The sequence below is a fragment of the Alligator mississippiensis genome, chromosome 16 (assembly GCF_030867095.1).
Source record: "Alligator mississippiensis isolate rAllMis1 chromosome 16, rAllMis1, whole genome shotgun sequence".
Lineage (NCBI taxonomy): Eukaryota > Metazoa > Chordata > Crocodylia > Alligatoridae > Alligator > Alligator mississippiensis.
The window spans coordinates 32949042-32973576 of record NC_081839.1 but is presented as its reverse complement, the minus strand read 5'-3'; the positions used below and the strand labels follow the sequence as shown (position 1 = coordinate 32973576).

The following is a 24535-nucleotide window of genomic DNA, read 5'->3' as shown; positions in this document are numbered from 1 at the left end:
GGAGCAGAGCTGTTGAGCTGTCTGCAGCATCCCGGAGAAGGCATTGGTCTTTCCCTGCCACGGGTCTGGTGGGGCCTGGATCCCATCCTGATACAGGTGAGTGCATTTGCCCCTGGGGGCAACATGGGGCACAGTGCACCATGCTATGGAGGCTGTTGCAATGCCTGGAGCTGCATGTGCTGGGCGGCTGAGGCACAGGTAGGCTGGATCTGGGGAGCAGAGGGGTAAAACGTCCCATGGGATGGGTGCTCATTTGCAGAGCGTGCTGGGATACTGCTGGGACCAAGAGTTTGTGGATAGAAACAGAGGAAAAAAGCAATAGGAGCAGGGGCAAGCACAGATCTGAGCACCTGATGCTCCCTCTCTGCACCTGGGGGAGGCGAGGAGAGAGGGCTCCCTCCAGTCCTGCCCTGCAATGGCAAAGGTGCACAGGCCCTGCAGGGGCTAACTCTCTCCAGCTGGAGGAAAGAGCACAGCTGCATGCCCTGAGTGCCAAGGCTGAGCCTGGCTATGAGCACCACGCCCTTGGCAAAGCAGGGGGCACTCTGCCCTGAGCTGCTGGACCTCGATTGCAGCAAGTCAGGCTTGAGACCTTTGCCGATGATCTTGGCTGGGCCAAGCCAAGGGCAGCAGAGTCCCCAAGCCAGGCCACTCCACCCCCTCACCCCGCCCCGTCAAGCGCAGCCGTCGGCCATTCCCACCAAGTGAGGTCTCCGGTACGAACAAGGTGTCCTGTTGCTGTGGGGCTGGATCCTGGTGAGTAGCCTGTATCGTGGCGGGGAAGATGCTCCACTTTGGAGCTAGGGGAAGCAGCAGGTGTGACTGCAGGACCCAAGATCCTTTTCCACTTGCAACTCAAGTCCTGGCCAGTCTGGATCTGCTGGACCTCCTGAAGGTGCACTGGGGCAGCTCAGTGGCTCCCAGTCAGCCTTGGCCAACGCAGGCTCGGCTAAAGCCTCCCAGGTGAGCGGAGGCTGGTCCAAGCCCAGCCCTCTATGGGGCTTGTGGGCAATGTCCCCTGGAGCAGGTCCTGCTTGAGCCACTGCTCCAGCAGCCCCCGTGGCAAGAGACGAAATCTTCCCGGCGCATTTGGCCTAGTACAAAGGAAGTTGTTATAATAGGGAAATTGTCACTGGAGCAGGCCTTTGTCTGCGCATTCACAGAGCAGCTGGGAGTGATTATTCTGCAACAATGTTCTGTTCCATCAACATTATGTCCTCATTAAACCTTTATTAGTAGATTAGATTCAGATTTATTGATTTTTTTCCCCCCCTTTCTTCCCAGGCTGGCGGTGTTGGGGCGGCCCCTCGAACTTCTCCCAACTTTTTCAGACCGCCCAGGAGAGGGAATCTTTCCTGGGATCCTGTGGACGTTGGAGGGCTTGGCTTCCCAGCACGGGCCTGTCCTGTGGTAAGAGCTTCCAGGAGGGGCCAGTATTTCAGGGCAGGGGAGACAGGGGCTCAGTGGGCATGGAGGCTGCCGAGGCCTGGTTTTGAATCCCTGCGTTGCCACTCGCATCCCACCGCTGCTGCAGCTTGAGTTTTGGAAAGGCAGGTTGAAGCCATTATCCCCTCCGGCATGGGAAAAGGAAGCAGGAGAGTTGGAGAGCTGGTGGCTGAGTCGGTGGTGGGTGAGGTGGGGAGGGGGTCTGAGAAGAAAGTCGGAGCATGCGCTGACAGGTATGGAGCAAGCAGTTAGGATGAGGAGGCTGGGACCTAGGGAGAGGTGGGACTAGTGGTTAGAAAGGGAGGGGAAAGGCCCTGGGGGAGGCAGCAGAGGGGTGCATTGGATGTTAGAGACCTTCCCCTCAGAAGAGCTGCTCTGGAGGGGCTGCGGCTGCAGCTGGGGCAGTCGGGGCCATCGTTTGTATCCGTGGCCTCTGTGCTGCTCAGAGCGCCAGGCAGCAAGGAGAAGGGGCTGGGGCTGCTGGGAGAAGATCCCAGGACATGAGAGGAGGGAGGAAGGCCTTGTTGTATCCCTGTGTCCCTGGGTGGACAGACGGTTACAGGACACAGGTCTGACTGCAAGCTCCTCCCAAGCCAGCTGGGCCTCAGTCTCCCTCTCCGTCAGGGCAAGCTTCACGCCCCAGCTGCAGCTCTGCTGGCTGGCTACATAGAGACGCAAGCACGGGGGGATGTGCAGGGCAGTGTGGACCATGGTCAGAGCCCCTCTTTGCCTTGCTGTAGGCCCCAGAGCAGGGTATGCTCTGCCCCAGCTATCACAGCCTCCCGGGGTGCTCTCCAGAGGCAGAGATGGGGCTTGCACAGCACTGGCCTTCTGCTGGGAGACGGCTGAGGAAGCATATCTAGGGGCTGGCCTGGGTGCAGCATGATTGTGCCAGGCTTTCCTAACCAACCTGATGTCCCTGGGCCTGTTATGGGCTTTTCTCGATCAGACGCAGGTGAACAGTGTGTCCGAGAGCGCTGCAACCCACCCCACACGGGTGGCAGGTGCGAGGCATGAGGAGCCAGACCGGTGGGCCCTGATCCTCTTGCCTGTGGTGGCAGCCATGTGGTCTGGGAGGATGATGGGTGCTGTCCTTGATCATCCAGAGGGTTTCCTCCACTGGGGCCCAAGCCCACCCACCCGCTCTGGGCTTTCCTTGTAGACAAAGGCGGGTGGAGTAGGGTCCGTGGGTGGGTGCCGCGCGCAGCCGTGTCATCCCTGACCTGGGAGACGTTGGAGGGGCCAGCTCGATGGCCCGATCGGATTTGTCTGTTGAAGCGTTTGATGTTACATGAAGGCAGCTCATTCCAGAGGATGTTAATTGCCCATTGCAGTGATCAGGTCTGTAGCACCATCGATCTCCCGGGGATCAATGGGCTGATTTAGTGTCTTACTAACTCTTTAACTGGACACCTCATCAATAGCTGGCCACTTACAGACCATCAGTGCATTAGCACGGGCCTGAGCTGCCAGGATCCCGCCCGCCTCGTCCCACTGCCCGGCTGTCACTCAGCCAGGAGTTTTCCTGCAGGTGAAAGCTCTGGGAGGACGTGAAGTCCTGGCCTGTGGTCAGAGCTCTGGAGCAAGGAGAGAGATGTCCTAGCTGAGCACGAGCCATACTCCTCACTACCCAGCCAGGCAGAAGCTTCCTTCTGGCTCCCCTGGGCTAGTGCCTCTCCTATGAGCAGTGTGGGCTTCTCGTAGGAAAGGCATGCATGGACCCTGGAGCTGGGAGGCAGGGAGGCACCAGCCTGATCCACTGGCCAAGTGTGTGGGATGAGCTGGTGGAGAAAGAGAATGAGATGAAGCCTTGATGGTGCCTGGCTCTGATGGCAGAGGCCCATGAGGGAGAAAGAGGCCCAGGCCCAGGCTGAGAGCAAGGAAGAGGGCTGGAGGAGAATGCAAAGCAGGTCCCCAATGCAGATAGGGTTGAGCCCTTGGCAATGAAGGTGCAGACAGACCTGGGGCAGGAGGGACAAGGTATTGCCTACTCCTGTGCTGCCTTCTACCCACCCATCTTGTCCCTTAGTGGTATGCAGCCGCCCCTGGCTTGGGTGAGCAGGGAGAAGATTGTACCGAAGCTTTGTTATCCAGCAGGTCCTGCTATGATGTCCTCTCAGCCTGTGCCTGCTGCTGCGATGCTTGCATGGGAAAGAGGGTGGTTCCCCTCATCTCCAGCCTCCTTGGAACAGTGACTGCTCTTGCTTTGGGGACTCAGGTAAACCACCATCAGTATGAGGCAGGTATCTGGGTCACCAGTCCCTGGCCCCCCTGCTCCCCCAAGCTGGTGTGCATAAGGGAAGGGGCTCCTCACTGTGAATACCAAGCAGCCTCATGTCTCTGTCCCTGGAGGAGGTGGCAAGACAGAGCTCAGTGGGGTGGTGGAAGGGATAACCTGAGGAGGGAGCCTGCACCGGCCAGGGGATGACATGGCCATGGGGAATCCTGTTGCCCCAGAAGTGAGTGAGGTCTGAGGTCAGGGCTGCCATCGCTCCCCTCATCCTTCTCCAAGCCTGAGCAGCTGAGCCGGGCCCTGGAGGGACCCACTGGGCAAGTATTCAGGATGGGCAGGTGGGTTAAAGAAATTAAATGAAGCCTTGTGGATGCCTGGCTCTGGGAAAGGCCTATGAGGGAGAATCAGGCACAGGGCTGGGGAAAGGAGAAGCAGGTCCCCAGTGCGGGGCAGGACAAGCCTCTGGCCCAGTCCCCGGGGCCTCTAGAAGTGACCGACAGATGCCCGAGACTCAGCGTTTCTAGGCCCATAAGAATTAGGCCTTGTCCTCAGGCTGGTTCTGGAGTAGATGGGCCTCTCTCTGCCCTCGTCCCCACCACAGGTGAACCAAGTCATCTGGAGCCCATGGGGGGAGCTCCAGGGATGCTGGCATGAGGACTTCAGAAGGAAGCAGCAAGACCTGTGCATCCAGGTGAGAGAGCACATCTCTGCACCAGCACAGGTGGTGCATCCTGGGGCCTGCTGTGAGGGCAGATGGGGGAGCAGTGGGGACGTGTGGGGGCAGGCGGGCAGCATGGCAAGTGCCACCGCGGCGCTGACACCAGTTAGCATCCAAACTCTCCGGCCTCCAGCCTTGTGCGCTGCATGGTCCCCTGTCTCTCGTTGCCACAGAAACGCCGGCACAGACACCTGCACACTCGGCGGGGAGGGCTGCCGGCCCCACAACATGGCCAGGGGGTGCAGAGCGGGGAGGAAACAGGATTAGGGATATTCAGATGGGTCCTGTGGCCAGTGCTCCAGAGCCACGGACAGGCTGCCAAGGGCCGCAGAAGTACAGTCCCAGGCAGGACGCCACCGTGCTGAGTGCTGCACAACCACAGGGCATGGCAGGGTTCCTGCTCACCTGCCTTCAGCCCAGCCGCGCTGTGCACCAGTGCACAGGCCTCGGCCTGACTTGGGCTCTGAGGAAGGAGCTCGAGGGCAAGTCCTGACCCAGAAGAGCCATGTTGCAGCCACAGCGGGTGCCACGGACACAGGAGCTCGGGCGAGGGTTGGTGGCTGCGGGCTCTGTCCATGGTGCTGAACCCTCCAGGAATGGGCCCAGAGCCGGACTGCTCAAGAGCACTGAGCGTGACTTAGCGGAGTCCAGCCAGCCCTGATTGCCTCCCTGGTGCCTTCAACAGACTGCCCACGCTGTGGCATCCCTGCCTGGGGCTATCCCAGCCCTGCAGGCAGCTGCACGAAAGCTCTGCTCCCGTCGGTGTAGTTAAACCCACTTTATTTGGTGCCATGTCCTGGGCTGGGGCAAAGGAGAGGTTTTGCATTCCAGGGGGTTTCAGGTGCAACACTTAAAGGCATCATAGTGCACCAGTTGCTGGGGACCAACTAACTGGGCTGTCAAGGGGCCTGGGAGCATCCTTGACAGCCACCTAGAGAGAGGCATTAAGCAAATGAAGCCTGGCAGCAATTGTGCTTATTCAAGGGCAGGCTTGGAAAGGCATATGGATTGGCATGGGTCTCAGAGGAACCAGCAAGGTGCAGAGGTGCCATGCAGGGGGGCGGGGTAGGTGGACCTCCAGCCATAAGCTCTGGGCAGAGACTGGTGCTGCAGTGGGGTGTAGGGAGATGCCAGCCTCTACCTGGGGATGTCCAGAGGGAGGGGAGCGATGGGTCAGCCATGGAGGGTGAGTGGGGGAGTGTGCAGGGAGCAGGAGAATGGGGAAGGAGTTCCCCAGGGATTGGAAATGGGGCGAGGCAAAGGTTTAGTCCTGGTGAGGAATTAACCAGCACCTGGTCATCCTTCCCCAGCTATCGCCTCTGGAGGCCAGCTGAGACTCAATCCTGAGCCAGCTCGGAGTGGTCAGCCTGCCCACCTGAGGTCCTGGGTCACGATACGCAGGTGAGTCTGAGGACCAAGAGTCCCCCTGTTGAAGCTTCAGCCTCGGAGCACCCCATCCCTGCTGCCGGCACGGCTCAGGCATACTGCCAGATGGACCAGAGTGTGCCCAGTGTGACACTGTAGGCCAGCACGGCCACCAGGTAAGCGCGGAAGAGCAGGGCATCCAGCACGTAGCCCACCTGCAGCCACTCGCAGGCGATGGCGCGGGAAGCATCCCGCTTCTCCAGGAAGTGGCGGATGGAAATGATCTCCTGGAGGATGCTGTGCATCATGGCTGGGCTCTCCCCACGGGCCAGGGTGGTCAGCATGGGCCTCGTGCCTCCTGCCCCCTCGTACTCCTGGGGGGTCTCGCCACTGTAGTGGTTCAGCTTGGCTGTGGGCCCAAGAGTTGCTTGAATTGGGGCCTGCAGTAGCAGCATGGCCTGCTCTGCAGGGCTGTGCCCCCTCCCTCCTTCCCCTGTGCCTGGCTGAGAGCTGATATTGGGGACAATGTCAGCCTTAGTCTTCCACCGCCCAGATTCAAGGCTTGGTGCTCTGGGAGCACTGGGAACCAGCCCACAGCCAAGCCCGGTGCCCCCCTACACCCAGCTGTTGCTGTTGTAGATGAAGGGGACTTGCAGACCCAGGACCTGCCTGTGTGTCACCAGGTAACACACCTGCTGTTTGGGGTGTGTTACCTTCCATGTGCTAAGCTGGGATGTGTGTCAAACCTGAGCCTCCCCCAGCACCTGCTCTGTCCCTCAGTCCAACCTCCCTGGGAGAGAGCCAGGGGCCTGGGCAGCTCCTTGCTGCCTTGCAGGTTCTGGCAACAGGCCTTTAAGCCGGCTTGGAACCCAGCTCCTGGCATCTCGGTCCCCTTTTCCCAGTGCCCCGGGGCCTCCCCCACTCCTGCTCTTACTTGAGCTGTCATTGCTCTCCAAGTGCCGGGTGCTCTCGGCGCTCTGCGCCCACATGGGGCTGAACTGCTTCCTGTCACGGCAGCAGAGCAGGACGGTGGCTCGGTCCAGCACCAGCCACTTGACCCAGTCAGGGACGTGGGGCTGCAGGTCCTGCTTGTGCACCAACCGCACGATCAGGATGGTCTCGGTCAGGCTGAGGACGAGCAGGGCCATGCACACGATGAAGTAGATGCCTGCCAGAGGGTGGCAGGGACATGAGTGTTTGGCTCGGGCTAGCAGGCAGCACCGGCTGGCTGAGCTCCCCGCACCCCCATCTCCTGCCCTGTGGCAGCCCAGCTCTTCCAGCCCCATGACCAGTACCCCCTGCAATGCCCAGCTCTACCCACAGCTGTTACTGTTCCCACCTTCTCCCTAATGGATTACTGTACCAGTAGCTCCGGTCCCTGGGCTTATCTGCCCACTCTCCATCACCCCCAGCCTCCTCCTGCCTCTAGAGTCTGCAGGAGATGGGCACTGGATGGGCTGTGCCCCTTGGTGGCCTTGGCCCGGCCGTACCTATGAGTGGGGTGCCAATGGCAGTGGCCGGCAGCGTGTCGGAGACGATGATCAGGAAGACGGAGTAACCCAGCAGCAGGGTGATCTTGAAGGAGACCCTCTCGCCGCAGTCTGGAGGCAGGTAGAAGCCCACAATGTCCATGACCATGAGGAAGATGCTGGGGAGCAGCAAGCTGACGGCATAGAAGAGGGGGCGTCTCCGGATAACGACCTGCGAGTACAGAGGAGAAGGGAGGCAGGAGGAGCTGGTGACGGAGGCCAGAGGCGGCCTGTCTCTACCAGCTCCATTAGGGCCCTTTCTCAACAAGAGCATCCCTGGATGATGAACTCCTCTATCCCTCAGGATCAAGCCCCGCTCGCCTTGCTTTCTCCTCTCCAGCTGCTGCCATGCCAGTACCTTGGCTCTTGTCTCATTAGGATAAGCACCTTTAACTGAAGACCCCCCCAAAGCATGCACCCAACTCTGGCCTTGACCTGGGAGAGCATCTCTGGAGAGCATCTGTGGAGCTGAAACCATCTAAGAGAAGGGGCCCAGGTGCTGGGCATGGGGCAAGGGTCTGCAGCTCAGCTTTCCTGGATTTCCAGGTGCAAAGGCAGCATCTGTATCGCTCTGCCCTGCCTTCCCTCTGGGAGCCTCCTGAGTCTTTGACAGTCATCAGTGTCCAATAAAGAGCTGGTGAAGCTGTGCACTGGCAGTGGCTGGTGTCCTTGGTGCTGGGCTGCAGACTCTTAACCCTCAACACACTGCGATAGAGGCAGGAGAGAGGAGGAAGGGAAGGGAGACCCTTTTCACTGCATGGGGAAGGTATCATGGGATGGATTTTCTGCTGGGATCTCCAGCACCCCACGGTTTTAACTGCATGTCAAGCAGACACCAGGGCTGGACCAGCTGGCCTTGTAAGGGCCCTGCCTAGCTGATCCCTGTGATTTGCTGGCCTGCCTTGGGAAGTGTCCTGGCTCTGGTCCTGAGCCCCTATCTGAGGATAAAAGCTCATCGGAGTCAAACCAGCATCATCCCTGCCAGCTCTGTGCACGCGTCTTGGGTCTTGACCTTCTCTGCGGCAGTCTCTGGTCTCTCCAGTGTGCTAGGGGCAGAGCTGGGCATGCATGGCAGGGTCTGCTGAGCAGACCCCAGCATCTCTCCAGAGCCAGAAGGGCAGTGGCCCAAGCCGAGAGGAGGTGATGGCATCCGCCCCCTGAGCCCCTCCCTGCCCCACTGCCCGAAGGGCCCTTACGTAGAACTTCATCTCGGGGTAGCTGTCGCTGCCCTGGACGCTGAACTCGCGGAAGTGGCTGAGCACGCAGAGCAGCTCCCATTCCCCCTGGTTCAGGAAGACGCTGCGGTCGAACTTCACCTGATCAGGATGCCGCCACAGCGAGAGGTTGATGTCCTGGACTGCAAGGAGGAGGAGAGGGGAGCGATTAGGACACCCATACCCTAAGGATACTTTCTCCCTGGAAGCAGCTAGTGGCTTCCCACTCTGAAGTGCTGACTGCCCTGCAGTGGGGCTTTCTTTGGGACCCCAGTTTTGGGTTCCTCACCCAGGTCCTACTAGCTTTCTCTGCTGGCCTGGTCCCTGCCCCCCTCCACAAGTCTGGCAAAGGGAGGCGATGGCCCATCACGTACTGTTGTGCAGCCAACTGGTGAAGGTGAGCGAGCAGTTCTGCACGTCAAAGGGGAAGTTGTAGATGTCCAGGCTGCAGGCGGTCACCACCTGGATGGGCTTGAGGTTCTGCACCTCCCCTTGGTGCAGGACGTACACGTAGGGGATGTCGGGGGACTTGCCCACGTCGACGCTGAAGGTCACAGAGGAAGGCATCACCGTCAGGGGAAAGCAAACCCCGCGCCCCCCCAGATGCCCGTTTTCTTCTGTCCGGAGGGCAGCACTGCCTGGGGTGTCTCTAACCGAGGTGCTGGAAGGGACCAGCCCAGGAGGGGCAGCCCTCAGTCTCCCAGGGGATAGCTGGGGCTCAGGATCAGCTTGAGACTGGATAGGACCTATTTCTGCCGCTGAACCCTGCAGTGAGCCCTGTACAAGGCATTGGCTGCCTCTCCTGCCCCTACCCTGAAGCCCCCTGCAAGCTTGTGAACCAGCAGGTTGCTAGCATAATCTCTCTTTGGCCTTGTCAACCTCTCCCATAACTAATTATTCCCCTTTTTGCCCCTTCCCACTAGCCATGTCTGCCTCGCGCTCCCTTTCACCATGTCCAATGCAGTGAGTAACACAACTGAGCTAGACGCATCTCCAGTCTATCCCCCGGTGACAAAGCCATGCCCTGGGCTCAAATCAGCCAAGACGATTTGAGACTGGGGGTCAGGGTGAATGGGAGGAAAGGCTGGGCCTTTCACCACTCCCGGGAAAGTCTTAGGGGGTGGGATGTTCCCCTAAGGGGGTGGGATGGTAGCTGGGCATTGCTTTAGAAACCCACCATGCCCACAGGGAGCAGCTGTGATTTCCCCATGCTGTCCTGCATCCCTGTCTCTCGCTACAGCGGACACCTCCCCATGCAAAAGGCAGATCTGGGAAGTTTAAAGCATGGCTCATGCATGGGGTAACAAAATGCTCCTTGCGTCCTCGCAGGCTGGGGAGTATTGAAGACAATGGAGCCCGTCCCCAGGAAGGGCTGGCAGCTCTGCAGCTGCCCCGGCATTGTGTTTGCTCCACAAAGCCTTCCTCAGAACAGCCGAGCCGCCCCTCCTCATCCCCCGAGTGCCGCGCGGGTAATTACGGATGTTTATGGTGCGCCAGCATTGGAAATGTCCCAGCTCCCGAGCTGCTCCCCATCTGCAGCCTGCCGGCGCGAGGGAGCGGGAGCCAGCTCTGTGCTGAGCATACCAATGGGAGCCGGGGGGCATCGGGGAGGGGGCAGCCCCTCCCTGCTTGCTCCTGAGGGCCCCTGAGCCAGCTGTGCTGCACTTACAACTCGTTGATGAGGATGTCGGGCACCCAGATGCTCTCGGTGGGCAGGGACACCTGCGTGATGTTATCAAAGTCCTCGGGGTCCCACTTGAGGAACTCGTCGATCCAGTGCTGCAGGGGGGAGAGAAAGGGGGAGCAGGTCAGCTGTGGGGATTGGTCTAGTCCCGTATGAATCTGAGGGCGCTACTTCTGGCAGATGCCTACCAGCGCTGTGTCCAGGACAAAGTCAAGCCAGGGTGCCCAGGGATTGCACCCACCCAGCTGTGCATCGCATGGGAGAGCCAACCTCATGTGAGCACATCCCATGTTATGGATTAGGCTTTGCTACACCGCACAGGGATGTGACCCCTTCACATGTGTTCCCTGGACCACCTACATCTGCTGTCCTGGGGCACTAGTGAGCTGTGCCCTGCTGCAGTCGTGTCTCTTGTTACGGGGACGAGCCTTATGATCCCTGGGAGATTGTGCAAACCTCCCTGGGCCCCGTTGCTTCTTAGGAGAATTCCCCGTTTCGGCATGGGCAGGTTTCCTTGATAATGAGGAGAAGCTGGTCTCTGTCCCGGTGCAGAGATGGCAGGGGGTAGCAAGGCAGGGCCCCCCCCCTCCACTCACCTGTCTGTACCAGATGTAGGTTGTCAGCACCTGATTCTTTTCATCCTGGGGATGGAAAGAAAAGCAAATGTGAAGTGGTCAAAGGGACATTGGTGTCTGCAGCTGCTGAAGCGGGGGACCGGGATTCAGCAGGGAGGGCATGGATAGGAGCAAGCATCGGGCAAACACCCAGGAGGAGGAGAGACATACAGGTGAGGGGATCACCAGGTAACAGGAGGATGGATTCCCACCTGCTGACCCACGTGGAGGCTCCTCTGCTTTCCCTGCCTCCTGGCCTGGCCATTCCCTGGCTAGTCCCTGGGCAGAGATGCTCTCAGCTCTAGCAGCTGAGCCAGCCCATCCTAAAGCCAAGGGCTATCTATGCCTGGGGCTGCTCCCACCCCCTCCCTGTGGAGATTCCCAGCCCTATAAGGAGGTATCTCACTGGGCATGGCTTCTTGCAGCAAAGCAGCCTTGTGCCTGGTTGGGGCCTTGCCACGGGATGCACTGAATAATGCAGCTGGTGTGTGGAGCTCCTGGTTACCCCACCATCTCAGCAGGCCAGGTGCTAGGCACGTGTGAATCCCTCATGAATTGAGGTGCCTAAGTGGGCTTCTGGGTCCTGGAAAATCTGACTTCCCCTTTGGTTTTGTCAGCTGCCCCAGATCCTAGGAAGGATGTGTCTCTTCTTCTTGTACGTATGGATGGGGAAAAGCTTCATGCATCCACATGATGCACGTCCCCTCTCCACAGGCTCAGGAGACCCTGCTCCCCCCACCTCTTTGACAACCCCAGAGGTGTTAAACCTGCTGAGGCAGCAGAGCACTTACCACGTTGAGAATGGCATAGACCATGACGTCAATGGCCACGTTGGTGGTTGTCCTCCAGTCCCGAACTGGCCGGACGCCCTTGTTGTAATGAGTCAGCAGGTGCTCAGAGAGCTGGAGCAGGGCTGGCTTGGCTGTATCCAGCGTCCTGTTCTTCCCTCTACGAGCAGCTAATGGGGAAAAATTGGTACTCATCAGGGAACAGTGAGATGAGATGGTGGGAAGGGCCCAGCCTAGGTCAGGCTCCTGTTCTGTCACAGGCAAACTCATGTAATGCCTCAGTTTCCCATCTGTACAATGGGCTTCACAATCCTTTCTTTCACCTGTCCTTGTCCGCCTTGCTCGTCAAGAAGGGAAGCTTCTCCCAGCAGGGACTGGCTCTTGCTAAGTGCCTGTACAGCACCTAGTGCAGTGGGGCTGCTGTCTTTGCATCACCTGCAGGCTCCCGTTATAATATGCATAATACTCAAAAGTGCCACATCTTTTTTTGTGTCCCCCTCCTTGGCAATTGCAACAGGGAACAGGCCAAGAAGAGGCCCTGCTCTTGTGTTAGAGATGGTCTCTAGTGATCAGAGTTGAAGGTGTATTAGCAGGGAATGCTGGCTGTGGGTTACAAGGGCAGTGCTTGGCCCTACACCTGCCTGGGGGCAGGGGACCAAGTCCCGAGTGACATGTGCCATCAGCCGGGTGTTTCCATCTGGAATGGAGCTAACGTGCTTTCTAGTAAAGCTTGTGAAAAAATGCCAAACTCTCCAGCTTCATACACAACCTACAGCGGCACTGAGTGAGCTGCATTCAGCCTCAACCAGCTCCCCACAAGTCCAAGGAGAACAGCGATGGAGGAGACAAATGAGTGAGGAAAGCCTGTTCCTTGCAGCTGGCTCCGGTACACGTGGCCTGGGAGGCTGACCTGGAAACGTCTCGAGACTTTCAGTGAAACGAGAGGTAAAATAATGTCATTAATGCTTGTCATTGTTGCTTGGAGCCAAACAAAGCATTGAATGGGTCTAAGGGTTGTTGATTTGTAGCCGTGTTGGTCTAAGGGCACAGGCAGGCAAGGTTCTTTGGGTAGATGTGATATCTTTTATTAGACTAACTAAATAGTTGGAAAAAAATGTTCTTTGCAAGCTTTTGGTTACAAATTCCCTTCTCCAGGCATAGGGAGACTCTGCTGGTATTACACCAGCATGCCTGAAGAAGCATGTTTGTCCCCGAAAGCTTGCCTTGAATGGGTTTAAAGCATTTACACTTTTTAATTAAAATTTGAAGTCAGTTTCCAAATGAAAATGTTCTCTGTTTCCAAAAATATGGAAATGTTGAATGCCTGTTGTGCCCAAACACTTTTTTATTAACTTTTTTTCCCCTTTAGCTGGAAATTATGACCCAAAATTGACCCAAAATCTGAAAATGTGTCGGTTGACACAAATTTGCTTTTTGAGGGGGGAGGGGGGCAATATTCTTGCCCCAAACCATTGTCCCAGCTGGACATTTCCAGTGATTTCTCCATAAAAGCACCTTTGACATCAGGCCAGTGCTCACAAAGTGCTCCTTACGTGTGCCTGTTGAATTCAGCACCGCTTTTCATACAAAAAACTAGAGCTCTTCAGGATTTTTGCAGCTGGACAGCTCCCCGATGCAAGTGCCCGGGGTGGGCGCAGGGGAGGGGAGGCCGTGCAGCTCCCCCACGGCCCATGCAGGAGCCAGCAGGGATGGGAACTTCACTTTGCATTTGGGATGGAAGGGACTCGGGTGTGGAAAGCTCAGATGAAGATCCGCACATGTGATGTTGCATCCTGGCATCTCTGCTGCGGTCCTCCTTTGATCTTGCTTTCTACTGGACTGGAGCCTTGGGCCCTAGGCGTCTTTGTTACAGAATCCATCATCACCTAATAAACCCCAATATTTCCTGGAGGTCGAAAGAGCCTTAAACCTGCCACTCAGCAGGTCCATTTGCTTAATGAAGTAGTAGGAAGGTCTTACCAGGATGCCTTAATATCCATCTCCTGTCCTGACTTGGCTATTCTTAAACGAACAAGAGGGTTTTTTCCCCTCACCCCTTGCAGGTGCTTTTCACGACAGCTTCCCCTGCCTGTCACCCATGTGCAGAACTGAGATGCCCTCCGGCCCGCGGAAGAGCCACTGTTAATGGGGACAGGCACTCCTGCAAACATGGTCTTGAGTTGGGGGGAATGGAGTTTGCAGTGACCCTGGGACTCGCTGCACACTGGTAGAAGACCTTGGTAGCTACCAGGTGTGCCCCAGCGCAGCGGCTTGTCTCCAGCTGCTTTATGGGGGGATGGGAGAAATTTAACATTTCAGCATTTTTGTTTAAAATAGTCTTTTTTTTTTCTGAAGCTGACTTGCTTTTTAAGTAAAAAATGGCTGTTTTGAATTAGGAAGAGGTGTGCAGTGATGCGCCGCATGGTGTGTGTGTACAAACAGCCCCACAGCATGAAAGTAGAGGATTGCTTTTTCCTTTCAAGCTCCCACTGAGGTCCAGTCCACATTCTTGGTGTTTGCTTTGCTCCCAGGTCTGTCTGTTCACCCCTGGATTTTGAAAGGCCGTGGCACTGGCACACAGAGAGCAGAGATGGGGAGGTGTTGGATAGAAAGTGCCCCAGTGCCTTAGCCTTAATGGGCTGGGCTGAATGGTGGAGGTGGATAATAAGTGCCTCGTGTTCACCCGGTTCTCAAGTGACAGATAATTATTACTCAGCAGGAAGGGATTTCTGGGCTCATGGGATCTGGCCTGTGTATGTACAGAATGGAAATTGCAGCCTCCTGGCTCGGCATGCGAGGGTGGGGGAGCCCAGAGAAGGCAGCTTGAAAGGAAAAAATCAAAAGATGGAAAGGCCTGGGACATACACCTGCTGCTGCGGAGGTCCCAGTGGTTTCTGTGGTTCCTGCGTGCACCGGAGAGGTGCAGAGTCTGTGGGGAGCCAGCGGCAGCTGCCCAATGTGCAGGGTGGGGGCTGCAGCATGCAGCATGGGTCTCTGGGAAGGGGAGATGTGCATGGAGCAGCTCCATTACTGGCCAGGAGCGTGCTGGAGCTGGAAGGGCCCTGTGCTCAGATGCTGAGCACATCCTCTGGTCACACCGTTCCCAGTAGGAGCTTGTCAAGCTGCGGCACAAAGATCGCTGCTGATGCTGGTCCCCTAATGGGGTTTTATGCTAACCCCCCACCCCCAACCCCAGAAGCTCAGCTGGTGCAATCACTTGTGGCACTTCACTGATTGACACACGGGAAGATTTTGCCCCCTGACAAGTGAATGATGGCTTTGTCTCCTCGTGAGTAGCCTCTCTCTAACGCTAGATCATTGCACAAAGCTTCAGAGGCAGGAATGCCCCCCCAGCAAAGGAGAGCGCGTAACGTGCCAGGAGCAGGGCCAGACCCCAGACACATGCCTACTGGTACTGCTGGGCTCTGCCGGCCCCCGGGTCCCCTCCTGCTGGTGCCGAAAGTGGTATGGCGAGAAGTGAGATTCCTTGCGGTTGTTGGCAGTGCAGATCTGTGCTGAGCAGGGAGAGCCCTTGCAGCAGCAGCTGTCTGTGCGCTGCCATCCACAGGGCTCAGTCCAGCTCTACAATGCACAAAGCACGAGGGGACAAACCTGAGCACCGAGCGCAAGCATTCGGTTGACAGGTCTCAAGCTGGTGTGTAAATCCCCATGCCCTCGCTGTGCTGCCAGGCGTGCCGGTGCACAGCCTATTAGTGATAACACTGATGCTTTTGGGGGAAAAAAATCTCCTGCATGAAATACACCCAGAAAAGCCCCCAGGGCCAGGTGCAAGCAACTGTCCCCATCTCCCGGCCCCTGCAAACACTCCCTCAACTTTGCCGCAAGTTTCCTTACCTTCACTCTGCAGCTCGAAGGCAGCCAGGGCCAGGGTGAGCAATGCCCACCAAGCCGGGAGCACCATGGTGCTGGTTCAGTGGGTCCCAGGCACTGGCTTAGCTATTCCACATGCAGGCGAGTCTCCTGGCTCTTGTCTGCGGTCACTCCCTTTGCACTCTCTCCAGCCTTCCTGCTGCAGATAAAGTGAACCTCGTCCGGGAAGCAGGCAGCACTTTTTGTTCGCTTTCCCCCGACTGTCAGGGTTCTGAAAATGCCTAATTAATCTTGCAATCAGTCGCCTCTGCTGCATCAAGTTTCAGGCTGAGAGGATAGAAGAGCAACCCACCCACCCTGACTGATGTCACGCCGTGTGGTCCCAGACAAATGCTCCGTGCCTCTCAGCCTCTCCCCAGCCAGGGAGGGCACTGTTGTGTCTCTGCGAGGCTGACCTGGGAAACAATTTGTTACCCGAGTCCTGCTTAAAAGCTGTGTTAGACAGAGCTGCTGAGGATGGCGCGTCTGTGATTGTGTTCTCGCAGCCTGTCCTTGCAATAAACAGGAACCTCTGATGGCGAGATGGGAATTTAGTGGGCATAAGTAATGCTATCTATGGCTTTGTTAATGTGTGGTATGGAAACAGAGTGAAAATCCCAGCAGTGGGCTCTTTTAAAACATCGCTGCACAAATATGTCTCTGTTACACACGGTGAGGACTGCGGGGCCAGTTAGTGGCTTACTCATATTGCAACCATCACCGTTCAGTTAAATATCTGCTTGTCGGCGCCTGACTTTCATGCGCTCGCTCGCATTCGGCATAGGCTACGTTGATGCAATTCTGCTGATTGCAATAGCTGCGTTGGTCATAACTTCCGGTTTTTCTCCCCATTTCCAGTGTGTGTGTGTCTAGATCAGTGATTCTCATCCAGGGTGCTGGGGTGCCGCCAGATCCTTTGAAGGGTGTTGTGAGGTGTGAGGAGATGAGCAGATAAGCTAAGTAGATAAATGCAGGCTCCAGCTTCTCCCTGCCTGAATAATTCCCCCACAGACAGCCCCTCTGCAAGGCAATAAGCACTTCAAATAACCATTAGATTTTGCAGCTGAGTGCCATTTAATTCACGAAAACTATGGAGGGACTTCGAGGCCAAGAAGGCTGAGGTTATAACAATGGTCAGGTTATTTTTAATTGGTATTTTTTTTCTTTTTAGGTAAACAGAGAGGAGGCCATGCTAGAACCACGGGCTCTATTTTATGGAACAGTGTCTTGTCTTGTTTTTTTGTACCAAAACGTGCCATGTGTTTTAACTGGCCAGAGAATTACACACCGTTGTTGCTGCTAACCGTGGTGGAGAGTGTTTCTTGTGTTAGTGCCTCGGGGCAAGCCAGGAACAGGGCCCCATTGAGACTGAGGTTTGCATTGTACAAACACAGGCTAGTAGGTAGTTCCTGTCCCCAAAAGTTTGCAGTCTAACTGAGAGGAGGCTTGACATGAAGGGAAAGAGGAGGGGGAAAGTTTACTTCCTCTACGGGGTGGTGAGATGGAAAGAAGAGGGAGGGGAAAGAAGAAGAAGATGAAAGTGAGGCTGTGCTGAGGTTGAGACTGGAGAGGGTCTGAGCAGGCAGCTGCACTAGGGAAGCCTTTGCTCCCCAAGGGTGCATCTACACATGCAATGATATGCTTTAGTTAATGCACATTAAATCTAGTACCTCCATTGTGAGATGCTAAAAAAATGCGCATTAACCTGTATTAATGCACATTAACTAAACAGCACAGTGTTTAGTGATACTTTAATGCATGTCAGCCTATTTTAATGCACATGAACTAAAGAGTGTGGTTTTTTTAAGTGACATTTGAACATGTATTAAAATAGGCTATAGATATAAATGTGCCCTAAATGTTTTCTGCTCTGATGTGTTGAGTCCCCTGGGAAACGTCTACATGCTTTCAAGTTTTCCATCTTTCATTGTTACAAAGCCAAAAAACAAAACCAAACAGCAGCTTTCTGATTGCAACCTGAACGTCCCAGTTCGATCCAAACTGGAACAAAAGGAGAGCCTTGGGAGGAGGCGATGGGTTGGTATTCAGTGTTATGAGTTTTCTACCTTTCGCAGCATGGCAGAATGGGGGAGAGAGCAGAGGACAGAAATACAGTTTAACAGGTTTTCGTTCCTGTTTGAATTGAAACTTTTTTTGGCAAGATGTGAAATGTCCATGAAAAAAAATTAAAACGAAAGCATTTCTTTTGCTTTTTCTCCCCCCAGACACCATGCAGCTGCCAGAAGGGATGTGAGTTTTACTCGCCTAGCCCTGGTTGGTCCTTTCATCACAGCTCATGTGAGAACCGTCTTTGCTGCTCTCTCTGTCTATCTTCCCTGCCCCGTGGGCTTGTTCTCCTCTTAGACCAACCTCACACCGGTTTCACTCCAAGGGCTTCTCCAGAGTCCCTTTTCATTCAGATTTGCACTCATGACAGCGGTGGGAGAATCAGGCCTTTCACTGCATTTCCAACTAGAGCTGAAAACTTCTTTTTCCATTTTTGCCTATCGTTCTTAATCCCTCAGCCTGTCTCCTTGTCCGTGCTGACATTTATCATTTAACCCGGTAGGGTGGAGAGGGTTTTGTTTCTCTTCTTGGAGCTTTTCTAGGGGGTGGCGGTGCTACACGGTTCACACAGAAATTACCATCCAAAGTCCAAGGGTTGGTTCCAAAAGGCAAAGCACGAGTATTGATGAACAGTGCGATGCCATGATACACAGAGCGTGACCAGCAAATGACAGAGATTGATCGATGACATTGGATGTGTTTGTTTGCTTTATAAATAATGAAGAGGCATCAAAGCAGTAAGATCTTAAATGAGACTCAGTCTGGCATCATTAGAGAGAGAGACCCAAACGTGGCTTGGCTGTTCCCTGGGATAGTTGGGTTTGTAGAAGCTGTTCAGGGTTGTGATTATTTATGGATCCCATTTGATAGGCCTAGCAGTGTGCTTTCTGTTTGAGTTCAGCAAAGACAAATGCAAGGCACTACACCCAGGGGAGAAAAACCAAATGTAGAACAGGAGCTCGTGGGCTGGGTGGTAGCAGGGCTGAGGGGGATCTGGGGCTTTTGGTGGGTCATGGACTCAGCAGGAGCCAGGGATGTGATGCGGTTGCAAAAATGCAGTCTGGGGCTGTCCTTGAATGCAAGGCATGGGCGGTGAGAGTACCACTCAGCGCAGTGCTGCTTGGGCGTCTTCTGGAGTATGGTGTGCAGCTCTGGGCCTCCGGTTTGAAGAAGGATGTAGAGAAACTGAGGAGGATCCAGAGGTGAGTAATAAAGAAGTTGGAAAGCAAAATGCAGGAGGCCAGGTGGTGAGGATGAGGAACAAAGATGAAGGAGAGACATGAGAGCAGTTTCCCACTATTTGAAAAGCTCCCACAATAGAAGAATGGCTCTTCTCCCTTGCCACAGAGGGCAGGACAGAGAGGTGAGTTCAAACTGTAGCAAGGCAGATAAAGATCGAATCTCAGGAGCAACTTTCTAACTCTCAGAACAGCAAAAGAATGCCCAGAGAAGCCAGGGACTCTCCTTCCCTGCAAGGTCGAAGGACAGGCTGGTAGACATTTATCTGGGATGGACTGGGAACAGCTCACCTGTGTTTGGAAAAGGGGGCTGCACTAGACGGCTCCTGGGGTCCCTTCCAGCCCTGTGATTCTTGGACTCTGGTTGTCGTTCGGATGGTGGCATTTCAGGAGCACTAAAGAGCCTCCATCCTGGACTCCCAACCACCAGTGCTGGAAGTAAGTAACCATGTTTTATTGTTGACCATCTCATGGCCTTGGGACAGACTCATTCCCCTGGCATGCACTGTCGGTTCTGCACCACGAGCCCATGAAAACAGAGGTTCCCCCAAAACAGCTGCTCGTTTCAGACACTGGGAAGCACCAGTATTAGAAAACCCACCAGCAAATCTCTAGGGCTGGCCAATGCAAAACCCAGGTGCTGAAGCCCCTTTTGCTATTACAACCAGAAAGCAGCTAGCCGGTGGAGGAGGGGGACCACTACTGGTATGACAGGAAGGGTGTCTCCCTGCTGCCGTGCTTGCAGACATTTGCCTTTGAGGGTGTTGTTTAATTCAGACGCGTGCGGGGTGCCGGACAGCGGGGCACCCTGCAGCCAGGTCAGGGCAGGGCAGGGCCCGTGTCTTTCCTGGAGGAGGCAGGGTCCAGGCAGCTGCACCCCATCCATTAGGGATGACTTCACTCTCTTGGCACCAGCCTGGACTTGGATGAATCTTTCTCACTTCAATTCCACGCTTCTGGGTGAGCATCCGGACACAGGGCTCCTCTGAGACTCTAATTGAAGGGAGCAGGCTGGGGTGGCAGGACCTGCAGGCGAGATTCATCGCAGGGGCTTTTTCTTCCTTTCTCTCTCTTTTTGGCTCACGGACAGCGCAGCAATCAAGCTCTCCCTGAAGAAATTTCCTATTAATGGAACTGATGGCAAAACAGATAGGCAGGAATCGGAGCCCTCGGCCGCAGCCCGGTGCAAATTGCATCATCTGGCAGCGTGGAGTCACTTAAACGAGATAAGAATTAGTGCGAGGCCCTGATGAACTCCCCCTCGGCTGCCAATAGCCGTGTCAGGCAGAGAGCAAGTGCAACGCCGGGGCTAATTTGATTTCTCGGCTCTGTTAGCGGACGGCACGTCGCCTCCCAGGAGCCCAGGCAGCTCGGAGCTGCTTGCTGTTATTGTATCCGGATAATAAAAAGCAAGAGCCAGGCTGCAGCTGATCTAGGGACGGTGCCCAGGGTGGCAGGGGCTGCAGCTGAGGCCATGGAGTGGGCTGTGTCAGGCTGAACCCAGACAGTGCCCACACCTGGAAGGTGGCACCTCAGCCTGGTCCAGCCAGGGTCCTTTGCGGATGCTTCTGGGGAGAGGGATGTGGGGACAGCTCATCCTGCAGCCATCTCGGCCAGTGTTTGTTGGGGCTTTCTTGTGGGCAGCCTCCACGGAGAGGCCGAGGATGGTCTGGGCCATGGGGCCTGCCAAACCTCTTTCCTCAGGAGGGCAGGCGGGCTGGCAGGAGAGGGTTGGCAGGGGTGGGATGCTTGCACCATGAGTGTGAGTGATCCCCAGCAGCCTCCAAACTGGAGCAGTCCCATGGGGGTGAGGGGCAAACACTTCTGTGCCCCTCCCTGGTCTTTCTCATTCACGACTGGGTTGCAGCATTGCATGGGGCAGCGGGGCTTCAGTGGACCCTGGGCAAGGACAGAGAGGCCAGCTGAGGAGGTTGGTGTGTGTGGGCAATGAAGGCGAGTGCTTGGGCACTAAAGCAGGGCTTGGCATAGGGCCTGGAGCAGAAAGGGCCGCTTAATTGCAGCCTCTGTTGTGGCATCATTAGCTCCAAGCTTTCTCTTGGGTTTTGTGCTTTCTTAAAGAGATTTTAATGCGGTTTCTATCAGGCCGTCTGTTCTCAGGGAGCTAATCAGTACGATCCTTTCAGCCTTGTTTTCCATGTGTGTATGCTCTGGAGGCTGCGCATTTTCCCTGGGGTTATGGGGCACCTGCTGCAATGGTTGCATTTCCACAACTGCTTGGTATCAGCAGCAGCCTCCAGGTCAGATGTGCCCTTGGCATGGGATAGTATTCTCCCTGCGGTCTGCCGCGTGGTAATTGCTTTGCTGGGAATCAGAGCATTTGGCCCCGCTATTATCTGCAAGCCTAGAGACAGCGACCTGCTTCCCTTGACAGCAAGCCCTGGTGCTGGGCTGTGATGGAGCCCAGCTCCGTGTCTGGCTAGATGGACTTTTGCTGATGCGCAAGCAGGGCAAGATTTTCAATGGGCTCCAATTCCTTCTGCAAGTGGGACCGTGAGACGGGGTCACAGACAAGCAAGGGGCTACTGGAGCCCAGATAGTGATGGGCCCAGCAGGGCAGGACATGGCTTATGCAGCCTGGAAAAATATTGGAGACTTTGAAACTGTCCCCTTCTCAACAAACAAGTTTGCTGGCTGAGGCAGCACAGATGTGGTTCCTCAGAAAGCCCCCAGCCAGGCTTAGTGAAGACTCGCCCTTGGCTCTTTTAATTAACTCTAACCTTGAGTAGGATTTCCAGCAAGCGACAAAACCCGCAGGCTCACCCCAGCTCTCCACAGCTGCTGTCTTTGGCTGTCCCTACATCTCAGGGGTCAAGCTGCTTCCAGAAGGACTGAGCAACCACCGGTGGAAACCCAAATGCTGGTTATGACCATGCACTGGCCCGGTTCTGGCCTGTGGATCTGACTTGCTGCTGCCTGGATCCAAGTGAAGCTACAATAATCATAAGCAATGAGGGTTGAAGGGAGCTCAGGAGGTCACATCTAGCCCAACCCCTGCTCCAAGCAGGACCAGCTCCAACTACATCATCCCAGCCAAGGCTTTGTCCAGCTGGGTCTTAAACCCCTCCAAGGATGGAGATCCCACAACCTAGGTAACCTGTTGCAGTGCTTTACTACCTTCTTGGTGAGAGAGTTTTTCCTAATATCCAACTTCACCTTCCCTTGCTGAGACCAGCTGAGAAGCTGCATCCCAGGCGGTCATCTCTCATGCTCGACTGGAAGAGGGGGATTGATCTCCCTTAGGGCTAGGGTGGCCTGGGGGCCTGCCAGCCTTGTTTGCTTGATGCCTGTGCAAGGCACCCCCAGGGCCCCCATGGTGTGCCACAAGTCCTTCCTGGGCTTCAGAGAGGGGCAAGCGGCTTCCAGGGACCTCGCAGTCCAGTTGGCAAGTAAACAAGAGGTTGTTATTGAGCAGGAAGCATCACTTATTGAGCTGGAGACTCCCTCCCTGACCCAGGCAGTTTGTCATTAGCACATGGATGATCCAATTTGGGCTGATTGGTGGTTGCCTTGGAGCTGCGCGGCTGAGCTGCTCTGTCTGTGGGGTTTCTCAGGCACCCACCCCCTGGCTGGCGGCTGCTTCCCCCTGGGTGAGAGAAAGCAGCCTTGCTGCCTCTGGCAGGACCTCCCCGTGCCCTGCTGCAAGGGGGTTTGTGCTGCCACCTCCTTTCCGAGGCAGGAAGGGTCCTGGCTTTGAAGGACCCCCCGCCAGCATTCATGCAGAGCCCACTCAGCCCTCCCCAGCAGCCCGTACCTTGCAGCTCAGCCCCACGCTGCCTCTCCCAAACCCCTGGGAGCTTTTATATGAAATGGCTCTAATCAGGCCGGTTTGAAGGGCACTTGAAGAGCCGCAGAAGCACTTGTCGAATTTGCTGGCATCCTCACATTTCCTCCATGGTCTCCTTGCAACTTAATTTTCTCCCCTGCTGCAAAATTTTGAGCGCGTTTAATTATGGCAAGAGAGCAAGCGGGTTGGGGGGTAATGCAGGTGAAGCCGGGCATGCAGCAGGGACCGGCCAGCACCCCCTCACATAGCGCTTGTGATGCTCTGCAGGGAAACATCTTTCCCAGCTTCTGCCTGGCGTGTTGTTGGGCAGTAGTTGCATCTTGAGCCCATGTCTGTTTGACATGCATGTTCGGTGGTAGTTGCATCTTGAGCCCATGCCTGTTTGACCTGCATGTTCGGTGGTAGTTGCATCTTGAGCCCATGCCTGTTTGACCTGCATGTTGGGTGGTGGTTGCATCTTGAGCCCATGCCTGTTTGACCTGCATATTGGGCGGTGGTTGTATCTTGAGCCCATGCAAATCACTTCCCTGCTCCGCCTCAGTTTCCCTAACCCCAGAAGTAGCAGGGAAGCACATACAAGCCAAAGCGGGGTGAGTAAATCGTTTGCAATGTACTTGGAGGAGTCGTGAAGCAGCCGGAAAGCACTGCGGGAGTGCAGCGCAGGCCCCTGTACCTCTACAACAAAATTCATTGGAAAGGGAGGACTTGCTTTGAAAGATTGCCCTGAAATGGGTTTAACTTCAGGCCCTAGCTCCGGGGTTTCTAACCCTTTTAGAGACGTTCTAGCAGGGTCCTAAACACACTCTCAGCCCCAGCCTGCCAGGGTTTTGGAGCAGACGGATGCTCAGGACATGGTTAACGTTGGCACCCCTCTAACATTGGCAGGTGGTCCAAGGTCTGGGTGGAAGGCATGTGAGGAGCTGCCGAGAAATGGGGATGTTTAAAAATGAGTCTGCGGTGAGGTAGCGGTTTGTAAACAGCTGAGCGCGGAGCCATTTCTTGTGTATATGGAGACAGCTCCCCATAAAGCCTAATAGGTTTTTGAAGGATATTGGGCACCAGAGAATCTGTGGTGTGGCTGGGCCTTTAATTTCATTTAGGGAGCAGGCTGGTGGTGCCACAGGCCAGGGGAGGCCTGGTGACAGGATGGGGATGGATGGATGGATGGAGGAGCTGCGCGGGACTGTTTCTGCACCAGGCAGCAGGAGCAAAGAGTGGGTTGCAGAGGGGATGGCAGGGAAGGAAGAGCAGAGGCAATCCCCTGTCCTGACAGCGAGGTGCTCTCCAGCACCCATCAGTGCAGGCTCTGCTGGGTTTGCTAGCTCCAGGGGCAGCTGAGCCAAGCCCCTGGTGCTGGCAGGGGGGAAGAGGAGCCGATCCCCGGGAGGCCAGGCTGCGCGTCTCCGAGCATCAGAATCAATAATGTATCCCTGCAAAGACCTAGCAGCCGCCTGCCCAGCAGCCCAGATCCATCATGGACCCATGGATGGCCATTAGGGTGCTGCAGGGCCCTCTGAATTGCATGTCTGCTATAATTTAATGCTGCTGGACATGAAATCAGCCCTGGGCTGTGGGTGGAGGCAGGTCTGCCATGCTGAGAGGTAGCAGCTGTCCTCCCCCAGGCACTGCATGGAGGGTGGATGGAGCCGTTGGGGGAAAAACACCCTCCCTGTGGTCCTGCTTCCAGGGGGAGAGACGGGCTGGGCCCAAGGGGATCTGCCCCCCTCAGTGGTGCTCTCCCCATGCTGCTCCAGCTCCTGCTCCTTGTTCCTGCATCCCCTAACTTCTCCCATCCCCTGCTGCTGCTCTCTGTGGCCGTGCTCCTTCATGACCGCAGGGCCAAGGGTGTCTCCAGCACGAGTGCCTATCTGCCCAGCAGCCCTGGGGTAAGTGATGCCGTGGTTCAGCATCACAGCTGTGCCCAGCAAAGCACGGATGCAGCTACCTCGCCTCCCCGGCCTCCT

At 55.9% G+C, this 24535-nt stretch overlaps 1 protein-coding gene across 1 annotated transcript; it reads right to left on the bottom strand.

Annotated features, from left to right (window-relative positions):
- Window positions 1–5160: 5160 nt before the first annotated feature.
- On the bottom strand, window positions 5161–15928 carry HTR3A (5-hydroxytryptamine receptor 3A). The gene is made up of 9 exons (XM_019483989.2): window positions 15447–15928; window positions 11595–11761; window positions 10786–10830; window positions 10175–10284; window positions 8880–9049; window positions 8488–8648; window positions 7253–7463; window positions 6697–6930; window positions 5161–6171 (listed from the first exon to the last, which is right to left on the bottom strand). The coding sequence occupies exons 1-9, from the start codon at window positions 15511–15513 to the stop codon at window positions 5873–5875; spliced, it is 1464 nt and encodes a 487-aa protein (XP_019339534.1). The 5' UTR covers window positions 15514–15928; the 3' UTR covers window positions 5161–5872.
- Between the last annotated feature and the right edge of the window lie 8607 nt (window positions 15929–24535).